At 42.3% G+C, this 12,109-nt stretch overlaps 1 protein-coding gene across 1 annotated transcript in view; it reads right to left on the bottom strand.

The window, feature by feature from the left end:
* Positions 1-336: 336 nt before the first annotated feature.
* Positions 337-12,109, bottom strand: part of RYBP (RING1 and YY1 binding protein) — a 41,955-nt gene continuing 30,182 nt past the window's right edge. The window contains exons 3-5 of the mRNA XM_059856821.1: positions 8,463-8,639; positions 8,250-8,348; positions 337-4,351 (exon numbers count right to left, since the gene is read on the bottom strand). Of these exons, the coding sequence (XP_059712804.1) occupies positions 4,099-4,351; positions 8,250-8,348; positions 8,463-8,639 (529 nt within the window). The 3' untranslated portion in view covers positions 337-4,098. The remainder of the gene's footprint in view (positions 4,352-8,249; positions 8,349-8,462; positions 8,640-12,109) is intronic.

The following is a 12,109-nucleotide window of genomic DNA, read 5'->3' on the forward strand; positions in this document are numbered from 1 at the left end:
AGCAAAGGAACTCCCAAGGGCACTCACTAAATCCTCCGCACTAAGCCTTGCCACTCCTGCAGCTACAGAAAGGGGAAAAATATTATTTCCAGGGACCAGAAACCCAAATTTTGCAGACACATCTGCCACAAAATCTCCCCCAAGTCGTGAGTCCCAGGGAACAAACTGGATTTACTCACTTGACTGAGGTTTTCCACGGGCACAACCTGTGTTTGCAGAAGTGGGTGCTCGAGCGGTGGCTCAGGAACGAGCAGGACACACTGAGGAGCTGCTCCAACAACAGGACTCTCCACCTTTTCTGAATGCTGGCATCTCCCAAAAAAGAGAGCTTGCAGATTTAATTAAATTTTACTATTTTATTTGTGAAAAAACTACAAGCAGAATTCATAAATAGACATTTCTATTTAAAGCAGGAAAATGATAAAGTGGCTTCTAATAACAGTCGTGCACATGCCAGTAACAGGAATATATTAACATCTTTTATTTGCTAGACAAAGAGCAGTGTCCAATATAAATTTCCCAAAAACATTTAAGACCTGTGAATTTCTGACCAGTTCACAAAACCACCATTGACACTTTAGCATGAAGATTAAAACAAACCTAACAGGACTGTCAGCTCTAAAGACTTTACAGAGCGGAAAAACTTTCAGAAGCGTTATACAAGCTGTCTTTCTGGGCAAATGAAAAATAGAGCTCGTATAATACATTAACATAAAAATCCACAAGATAAGATTATGTTTTGACATACTTAAACAAGCAATCTATATTTGTCTCCAACAAACAAAGCTAAGGAAATAATGTAACCATCTTTACACAGTAAATTAAGGTTACAAGTCATACACAAGAACAGAACTGCTTGCGCATTAAAAACTGTTCAGCTCCATTGTCATACTCTAAATGTTGGCTCTTAAAACCATTCGGTTACATACAAGCAAAGGTTATTATATAGTCAGCAATTAATAAATTTTCAATAATTTAAGTTTATGGTAGAGCTTAAAAAAGTAGACTGAGAATGATCTTGGTAAGGCAGGTGAAAACATCTCAGTGGAAATAAACTCACAGAAGCTGCTGCCAAATTTTGGGTCTGTCCAATTTGAAGCAAAGTTCCAATTGAAATAAATAGCCTGGTGGTGTAAAACGCTGTCACCTTTCCTTTGCAGAACTACTTCAACTGAGCGAGTCAGGCAAGCTGTGTCGGTGTCTGTGTGTGTGTGTCTGTGTAAGAGTCCAAACTTTGCCATCGTAACACTGTGCTTCACTTACCTGCGTTCTGTGCCACTGAACACCATGAATCTGGTCCTTCCCTACACTAGTGTTTGCTTGGTTTGGTTCTGGAACACCTTCCCCACCCAGGGCGGGCCGGCCCACTGCCACGGCGCGGTGGGAACCGCACCTGAGGTGGCGCGGGAACGTCAACTTCCGAAATCGTGAAAGCAAACGCTGTCCTTCAAACCACAACACAACAGCTACGGATGAGGCTGAGGGTTCAATGCTTAGCTAGCACTTCCTAACTGATTGCAGAATTACAGGTCACTCGTTCCAAAGAAATTTTCCCATCTGTTTGTAGCAAGCTACTTCATCGAGGAGGCACGCCAAAGGGACAGATGTTACCGACTTTACCACGAGTAGCTGGGTACGGCGTTAAAGCTTTTCAACTGATCTACAGGTCTAGTTTCACTTGAAAAAGAAGCAATTTCCTGGTACACACAATGCTATTTTTTTTTCTTTTTTTTTTTTTTTTTTGCACAAATTCCCAGATCCAACAAAGAAGGTGAGCACGTGGTTTGACTTGAAGCACCAGAATGGGCCCTGCTGAGGCCAGCGGGACCGGCCACTCGCTCACGCTCTTGGCTGGATCACGGCCGAGATGCACGCAAGCCTAATTGATTATGGATCATTTATAAAGCAGTGCAAAATATACAAGTTCGGGGGCATCTTCAAAAAATCTCTCTTAAAAAATTATTCCAATACATTTCAGTAAAATAAATAAATATGGCTGACCAGTTTACCCTCCCTGAGACCCTTAAAGGAATAGTAAAAACTGGAAAAGGAATGTCTTTGCAATATCCCACTAATGTTAAAATGTGGATTGAGATATTCATAGTATTTAAAACTATGTATAATAAATTGTCTTGATGCTCATAGGAAGCATCTGTTTTCCTTTGGTTCTTTAATACTTTTAAAAATGCTTACAAAAGACAGCCTATACTGTGAATATAAGCAGAATTAAGTTGGGGTGCCCATGCTAACGGTCAGAATAAAACCACTGCTGCCAAGGCACTGCCACTGCACATGCCTTCAAGCAGGGGCCCTACCAGATCCCTTACTCACACATTTCTGTCACCAGTGTGAAAGGAACCTACATCTGCTACTCAAAACCACACAGATTTTAAAAGAAATCTTAAATTGGTTGCCTTCACAAAGAGAAATTTCTCTCGCCAAGCAAATAACTCACAATATAACAAGCAGGCACAAAGTTGTCAAAATGTGGCCCTCTTTCATCATGCCCAAAAGTTATGCATTTGATGTCAGATGAAGCCACAACCTCTGTGCCTGAAATTACTGCAAAGCACCCTGGGGCCACTAAATAAAGATGAAAAGCCAAAGAGGTTTGGGGTTTGCTTTGTTTTTTTAACAAAAGTTTGTTTCACCTCTTCAGCCGAGTGTTTTAGCAGGATAATGCATGGAAGGTAAACTGTAAAGCAACACTAACAGGCCAGGAAAAGAAATCATAGTCTGGATAGCTTTAGAGTAAGAATGAAGGAGATGCTGGTCATGAGCATGAGCCACACGTCACTCACTTGCCAGCACGAAAACTTTTCCCTACTTTTGCTCCCACAGCAGGAGACTCGGAAGTGTCCGAACACTGACAAGCCCATCACTGGACAAGATGCTGTTCAGAAACCACTCTTGGGACACAAATGGATGCCAAGGATAAGAGCCACCCCAACAGCATGGACGGGACAGATGGGACAGGGCTGACAAGCACCGACCCGCACGCGGCTGGAGTGAGCACCAGCTCCGTTCCTGGGCTCGGGATTGCTCCCAGGCTCCCTGCTGCCTTCAACCCACAGCAATCACTTCAGTTCTAGTTACCTGGGGCACTGAGGCTGCTGGCTGGAATTCACTAACAACACCAACACGTGTGGGACTGGCTGTGCATGACACAGCCACGCTCATGTTACCAAACACACGGATCTGAGGTGTAACACCAGCAGTCTGGTTGGGAATGCTTCTGCTCCAGCTGGGCATGGACCTGCACATCACCAACCTGAGTGACCCTAGGGGAAACACCAGCTACCTGGAGCAATCCTCTCTCATCTCAGATCCCAAGCTGTAACAATTAAAACCGTGTCCAGTACGCTTTAGCCATTGCTTAGGGAAGAAACGGGGAAGGAACAATAGAGAGAACAGGTCCCATCCAGGTTCAAACCTTCAGGAACACTTTTCACCTAAGACCAGTTCCATTTCAGTTTCAGTACTTTCACAGAAGGGGACTGTCCCAGATCTTGAACGGTTCGATTATTTTGTTTTATCACTTCACAGTGTTTCAAGCACCAGCGTTTCCATGTATTGGTTTCAAATAACCCTTTATATATATTTATTTATATATATATTTATATATAATTTATATCAAAACTGATAGTACACAGTATAACTGGAAGAAGAACTGAACTTAAAAAGGATATGTTGAAAGAGGATGGAGTTTGTGAATGCAATAAATAAAGCCCCATTCCCACCCACCCACTCCCTACCCCAAAACAAAAAGTTGTCATGTTCATGGAAAATTGTGCACAGCAGATATTATAAAAAAGTAGATTCAGGAGCACATCCAATTATAAATGATTGTTAGGAAAATCATATAAAACAATGGAATACATAAAAGTGTCAAGAGTAATCGCTAGGGTGAGAAATTCCTTGGTGGCCAGATGCCCACGGCAAGCAGAAATTATCCTGGTTGCATCAGTAAGAGGTCGATGTCCGAGAAAGTGTGTTCAAGCACAGAAGAGGCTCTCCAGGATTTGAACAGCGTGGGCAGGTGGAGTGTTTGAATTTCATACCCTGATTCATAGTTTCCACAACTCCATGTGCAATTTTTCAGAAAGATTCGTCGTTGACTGCCGACATGTCCCCCTTGGGCGTGGAGGAACGGGACGAGCCCTTGTCTGTGCTCTCAGAGCCCGAGCTGCTCTGATTCTGTTGTTCTGATCCTGCACTGGAGGTCACTGTAGAAGACGACGTGGATGAAGAGCGAGTCTTTTCTTTAAAGTCTGTGATAATTACTGTGACATTTCCCACTGTGACTGCCAGCTGCTGTGCAGTACTTCTGTCCACATTTTTCAGTCTGGGTCTAAAACAAATGAGAAGACATTTATTAAAAGGATAAAAATAAAGGAGAAAGGAGAAGTTTATTAGGAAAAGGATTTGAAAACAAACTCGGTGTGACTTGTGCTCCCTCGCCTGCACAGTTGGCAGTGGCTGGGAGGAGAAGCCAGGCAGGCAGAGTGCTGCAGAGCACAGGATAAAGGTGTGCCCTGCTCCCTGTGCCAGCAGGCTCCCTGTGCCTCTGAGGGCTGCAGGGCACACTCAGCCCCAGAGAACAACCTGTCTCACAGAGCTCTGCACAGGGAGTCTCTTGCAGGCTTCTCCCTATCCAACCCTGCCAGAAAGGAGGACACCACAGCAGAGCCAAGCGGACAGGAGCCAGACAGAGCAAAGGATCTCCTCCCCAAGGGGCAGATGAAAGACTTCTCTTATCTAAATTCACCATCTCATCATGTGCCCTGATGTTATGAGACAAGGCTGTGACTCTGCAATACAAAACCACATGAAAGCATTCGGCCACGGCTCTTTCATTCCCCACGTTGGAACTCTGCAGCTGCAAACAACACAGGCACTGGGACAACTTGGCTTCTCTTTCAGCTGCTTTGAGCTTATACAAATCAGATGCCCAACCAGCCTATGGATAAAATAGCTCATAATGTTCCCTCTGGAATCGAGGCTATTGTAAATAAAATCCAAAATGTACAACGGTATTTTTTGCAGCCAGAGCTTTTGGTTAGGGGAAAAAGAAAAGGGGGAAGAAAAAACCACAAATCACCCAAAAAGAACCCACTGGTATTTATTGCTCAGGATTATCTCAGTAATTTGCATGCTGTGCTATCATTCAATTAGTAATGTAGCTAATAAGGGTTGAAGCTCTAGGAAGCTGACATTCAAGCACATTTCACGGGCTGGTCCAAAGCTCTGCTTCAACAAGCCTTGGACATTCCTCCAGCTACCAGCAAATTCCAAGTCAGCTGCAGAGACTGCTGTAATTTACAGCTTTTGCTCCTAATTAAGGGTCAGACTTAAGCAGCAGAATATTCTCAATAGGGAAATTAAAAAGGAGAGTCTTTATACATCAGTGAAAAGTAGCTTGCTGAGAGCTGCCTTATTGAGAGGGATGGAGGGAAGGTTAATTTACTTTGGGATCAAGCTTCAGCTTTTAAACCACTCTGCCTTTTCTCCTCCTCACTTGCAGCACACAAGGCTAGTGCAGTAAAACAGAAAAAGAGGGAATTAAGCTCATTTTCTACCCGCCATGAATACTCAATGGCTTGCAGTAGTAAGTTAACAAGGAGAAAGTCCTTAAGCAGCAGTTATCCAAGTGGTATTCCAGAATCAGAACAGAAAAATGCATTGAGGACAGATGCACAACTTCCAAAATAGAACAACTGTATTTCTGCAAACTTCCTCACCAAAAATAAAGTTACTGCACCAAAAATAGTATTTTCTTATCTAACCTAGGAGGCTGCTGCAATTTTTAACAAGTACCACCGGAAGAGCATTTTTAATAGACAGAAAATACAAACAAAACCCCAAAACACGGCTGCATTGGGCTAGCACTCAGTAAAACTCCTACTTGCAGCAGCTCCTTCGCTCTGGGACCAGCCTTGCCGAGCCCTGAGCCGCGCTCTGGATTCCCAGGGCAGGGAGATGCACCCACGCTGCACAGACACACTCAAAGGAGCTGCCAAACTGCACAAGCAACCGCAGGGAGATGAAATGATGCCACCTCGTTTGTGGCTTACAAGAAAGGCCAGCTGGCTCAGCAGGGTTTGAGGTTTCCACCGGTGCTGCGGTACCGTCCCGGCAGATCCCCCGCCGCTGTTCCCGGAAGCGTAGCACGAGGACGTATTTTCCTCCCCGAGCCCCGAGTTCCTCTAGGAAACCCAGTCCTTCCTGTAATTTGCCTCGGTCATTTGTTTCCTCTTGTACTCAGAAACAGCCAAAATGCTGGCCCAGATACCGGAACAGAGCCCGCTGCCTCCGCCTTCCTACAGGGTTGGACCTGAACTCCGGCTATTGCTCGTTAAAAGGTAGCTCTGAGGTGTAATTAGCTTAAAAAAAAAAAAAAAGGAGCTGCCCATGCATCTTTAAATGCCAGGACAAAGTAACATGGAAGGGCTGTGGGAAGCAGGGCTGAGGTACAGGATTTCCCCACAGTCCCACTCACAAACATTCATATTATCACTTTCAGAACTGAGCCTCCCAGCCATTTCTCTGGGAGGTTTTCAGGGTTTCCCCCGTACAAAGAGTTGATTAAGCACAGATGGAAACCACCAATCTCTTCAGCACATGCATACAATTTTTGCTTCTTATAGAAGAAAGGGATTGGCCCACTCATGTTATTTTGCAAAATTAAACACCCCGATGCTTCAGGTTTATAGTGAAAGGATTTTATGGCCAAATAAGTGAAGTGTTTCAAAACATTCACTCTGAAAGTACACAGGAAGGCATGGTATAAACCAAGGCATATTGTCAGAAACAGGCATGGTATCCAAGAAATTTAAACAGGATTTCTTAAAAATCCAGAGAGCCGTAAAAGACAATTTACAAAAAACCCCAGAAAAACTGTTAAGCAATCTGGGCATGAAAAAAACTTATAATTCTGTAAAAATCAGAAAAAGACTCTTGACAGCACTCCTGAGAATTGCAAGAAAAGTTCTACTAAATAAATCACTTAAAAAGACAGTTTAAGAAGTAAAGGAGATGAGGTATCCTTTAAAAATACCCAGCTAGACCTGGTACTATTAAGGCTTAATGAGGCCTGGCAAAAGCTTGCCACAAAACATGGACTAAAAGACTTTGCAGTAGACAGAGTGACTCCTTTAATGAGTAAAAACAATTATTTGATGTAATCTCTCAATTTAATATTATGTCATTAGTCAAGTACATCAAGCCTCCTGCATCCTAAGTCTCAAAATAAGTACCATTTAAAGAAGAACAGGACAAGAAAAGAGTCACTGCAATAAAGCTGCCTCTCTGTAATCAAATCAGGAATGGACACCTCTCTTTGGGGGCTGAGGAAGAGTTAACAGCAGTCCCTGCAAACAGCTCAGTCTTGTAGCACAGCAGATGTCACACTGCCCTCACTACATTCCAGTGGGTTACTGTGCAAAGGATATTCCCTCTTTTTCAAGGTTTTCACGCTATTATTTAAAAACTTCCCAAGACAAGAGTTTTCTGTAGTCACACCTTGCCAACCTGAATGCCAACAGCAGAGCCAACCGTATTTCCCATGTGCTTTACCAGTGTTTGCAGCTAATACTACCTCAGTTCATGTGGCTTCACTATAAAACACCTATTACAGCACATTTGAAAGAGAGATGCAATTCTTATACACAGGCAAAGCACCCAGTTCAGTTCTGCCTCCTGTAGCTCTCAAGTTCAATAATACAAAAACTGTTCTGTGATGCTGAATTTTTGATTTTAAAAAATGGAAGAACAATATAGGCAAGATTAGGAATAAACCTCTCTCCATACATTCATTTCAAACTCAGCCAAATATCAAATCAGCCATTTGTGCTTTTTGTTGATAGCAAGATCCCAGCAAATCTGTTCTTGTATACTTAGTTCCTGTATACTTGGAAAATTATCTTGACAATTACAGTGACTGAATTACAGATAAGGAAGTAAAAAAGTAACCTTTGTTACTGCTATCAAGTGATGATAAGAATTTGATACTATTGCTGGTTAATGTTTTTCCCCCACTGTGTCTATAGTCAAAAGCATTACAACCCAACTGACAATACAATTATTTTAGCAGAGAAATTAAATCAGAATGGACAACAGAATTCATATTTCCAAAGCCTGAATCTGTCTTCACTAGCAGAGTGTTCAAGTGCTCGTACATCAAAAAAAGAAGTGTTTGCTTTTTAACACAGTTCTCAGATACTACAGGCTCAACTTTAGTCTAGAGTTACCTTGAAGTGTGATTTGAGTCGCTGGTCTTTGTTGTAGTATTCCCAGACTGTATGCTGTTTGCTTCACTAGGAGGATCTTTCACAATATCCGACTTTGGTCTGTGAGAATTGGAGGGAAGAGGGAGATTACAATGTTGGTTTAGCTGCACAATTAACCAATGCACAGTGCTACTGAAATCACATCACATTTAATACTGCATCCTTCAAACTTACTTAGTCTTCTTGTTAGTGTTCTTCTTTGTAACACTTGGACTAATCTCCTTCTCTTTGTCAGGTTTTTCTTTGTCTTGTTTTTCCACTTTCTCCTTCTTCTCCTTCTTAGGTGGTGGTGGAGTTGCATATTGCTGGGCAACTTGTTGTGCCACCAACTGAGAGTTTATTCTAGGTTTTCTATAATGACAATGAAAAGAGAGATCTACAGTCAGTCTTACACAGTAAAAATAACTACACTGAAAGCAGTATGAAGATTTATTTCAGCAACCAGGGAAGAACACTCCACTTAAAGAACCAAATGGATGTCCTTATTTGATGTGAAGTACTACTGCTGTTACCAAACAAGACAGAAACGTTAAAAGAAAGAAATACTCTGAACTGCTGTTTCATCAGGTTTTAGTATCTAACATTATTAAGTATAATGCTCCCTTTCTTCATCTATGTCATGAAATCACAGCCAATTTTGGGGGGAACAGCAGGGAAAAATCAGCTTTCAAGAAGCTGCCAGCCATGCACTGTGGCTACGCTTTAGGAAAAGGAACAGAATGTGACAAAAAAAAAAGTTTCCTGATAAACATCAGCTTCCTTCATATCCTTACTTTAATTTCTCAAATAAGCTTCTGGTTCAACAGCAGCAAACCTTGCACAAATAACAAAGAACAAGAGAAGGCAACTGAGATGACTTTGTCCCAAGGGGAGGGCTGGCAGGAGCACAGGAGACAAGTGGGCATTCACACTGGCACTGGGAACAGCCGTGCCAGCCTGCGACACACCGGCCTCACACCATTGTCCCCAGCCCCCAGTGTGCTCAGACAAAAAACACAAGCAAGCTGCCTTTCAAAGGCTGCTTCCACTGCAAATTATGGCTTACACAGACAGAAGCTTTGCATGTAACCAGTATCTTGGTTATTGATCCTCTCATATCCCACAGGAATTGGTACCTTTGTCTCTCCTGCATTCCTCATCCAAACACTTATGTTCTCGTCCGACAACTCAAAAACTCTCCCCCCTGGCATATCACAAAGCAAATTATACTCTGAATACTTCAGCTATTCATGATCAATTCAATTCCTTCAACACTGCAGAAAGATCTGTACTCCCTGTGACCACACAGCTCGTGGGAGAGGAACAAAACCAGGTAATCAACTCCCTTAGTCGTCCATAATAAACCAAATGCTAATTGCAACAGTTGCCCAGGCTTGTCCAGAGCTGTTAAATTGTTCATAAATACAATTCAAATTTGCACATAGATCAGACTAGAAGAGATTGCCAGTGAAAGCTGCACGCAAGTACCATCAGCTTTACAGCTGATGAACCCCAGGGGCTTGTGCTGCAGAGCTCTGTACCTGCACCCAGCTTTTACTACAAACATCCAGAAAGGTTTCAAGCACCTATTTAGTGGTGTGATGTGTTGAAAAAAAGTCTAAAACATTAATTGCTCATACATAACATTTGCATTGAGAGATTATACACACAAGGGAACACACAGGGAATTTCTACTCCCTGTCATGGGAAAATGCAAGTCTGCTAAGCCTCTCTTGGTACTGGTTTCCTGTATAATGGTACCAAGATGTTTTTACTAAAGCCAGATATACCCAATTATTGAATTTCTCTACCACAGATTATTATAAAGTCTGTGCAACAAGTTGAAATCAGGTCCCTGACCCTCTCAACACCTCTGGCAATCAGACTTTTCACCCAACATAGAAACTGTAACTCAGTTGATGCTACAATCTGCATACACATCTGAGTGAACAAAGATCTGGTCTTCAGCCTTAACTAACTGTGATACTGAAACATTTTGCAGATCAGATCAAGCAGTTACCTGTTCCACAGAACAGTGACGATAATTAGCATCCTTGAAATCCAGTATACAGCAAATTTTGTCTGACTCAGAAGGAACATGTAAAAAGAAGTGGTTTGGTTACATGGAAAAGATTTTCAGATTGATGCAACCACACTAAAAGCTGACAACAGTAACTTGTGTCAAGCAAGTACTGTACTGTTGCTCACTGCCTACTAAAAAAAAAGATAAAATGTCAAGAAATCTTCAAAGAGAGGGCAGATACCATCTCCTTGCATGATTATACATGATTAACTCACTGCTTGAAGCTGCCACTTCTGCCCAGACTTAGTTATTTGCTGTTTACACAACCAGCTAAGTCAGAAAGCTGAGCCATTCAAGGGAAATCCCAGTTCATGACTCTGAGAGGTTTTCCCACTTTACACAACTCTGACGTGCTCCTTGTGATGTGATTTCCAAGCCTTGTGCCCAACTTGTGCAGCTGTCCTTCCTGTTGCAGGAGTGCTGCACTGCTTGAACAGAGATACAAATTTTAAAATGCAAACTAAAATAAAACCCAAATGTGCATAAATATGTCCCACTGTATTAGCCTAGAGAAGGCTGGAATGGCAAAAGGACCAGCCTTAAAGCACTCCTGGGGAGACACTGCCCCGTGATCTTCTGCTCCTTATCTGTACCTGTGACAGAACACTGCATTTATTAAGTTTGATCATTTTCTGGCCAGTCACTGACCTAACCAGCACAGCTTCTCCAAAATCCCTATTTACATATTCCCTCTCAACCACCAGGATGGGTGAGGGCAAAGCCAAAGCTGGAAGGGAAGAGAGCAGGAAGCAGCCGTGGACCTGTGGGAAGGAGAACCAGCCCTGCCCACGGATTTGCTCCTGCCATGAGGGAGGGAGCACAGAGCTGCTGAGACTTTGGTCAACACTGAGCATCTTTCAAGGTCTGCTGCATTACTAGAACAGATTTTTTAAAAAATAATTCAAATAACCCAGCAGCTTTCCAGTTCCTAATCTGTTTCACCCATGCCAGAAGCAAGCTTAGGAAGAGGGTAAAAACCAGGTAATTTAAGTAACTGGCAGAGTAATAGGAATAATAATAGGAGTAATAAAATCCTTCAAGTAAGGCCCACACTGCCACTACAGCCAGGACACACTGGTTAAAAGTCCTTTACTAAAACGCCAAGCAAAGCAAGTCAAGCAGCACATTTTTAACCACAGCAAACTATAACCATAGGAACCACAATTGAGTAAAGCAGCTGCAACATCCAAAACTTACTCCAAGTTTCCCTCCCTACCAAAAATGATTTATTTGGCCACCTCCAAAGCAAATGCTTCGACCCAGATACACCACTATTATATTAAAGTAGTTATCACTTAAGCAGAACAATCTGAACAGGAAGTTGCAACTACTTCTAAACTTTATTTTTAAGAATAAACAGTTTCAGAAACAAGTATTACCATTTTTTTAATCCCAAAATCTTCTCACTGGTTTGCTTTCTGCAACATTCAAGTGTTCAGGTATGCAGAGAATACATCTAAGTGACAAAAATCAAACCCTAGCTCAGCCTCCTCAGGCTTTCTAACCAGCACTCATGCTTAAGAAACAACTATGCTGTAACCTACTAGAAGGTTGTTAGTACCAACAGCACTCACAACTCACAGCTAAAAACCCTCAGCTTCCCAAAAATTATGTGAAGAGATGCAATACTTAGAGTTTGACTTAGTTCTTGAATTTTCAATGCAAGTATCTGAAATAGGTGTGCTTTCTCCTACCTCAACTTCTTTATGATAGTGAAGTTATGCTTGGGTAATTTCCCCCTGATTTAGGTGACAGCCTG

Source organism: Haemorhous mexicanus, chromosome 11, assembly GCF_027477595.1.
Source record: "Haemorhous mexicanus isolate bHaeMex1 chromosome 11, bHaeMex1.pri, whole genome shotgun sequence".
Classification (NCBI taxonomy): Eukaryota; Metazoa; Chordata; class Aves; order Passeriformes; family Fringillidae; genus Haemorhous; species Haemorhous mexicanus.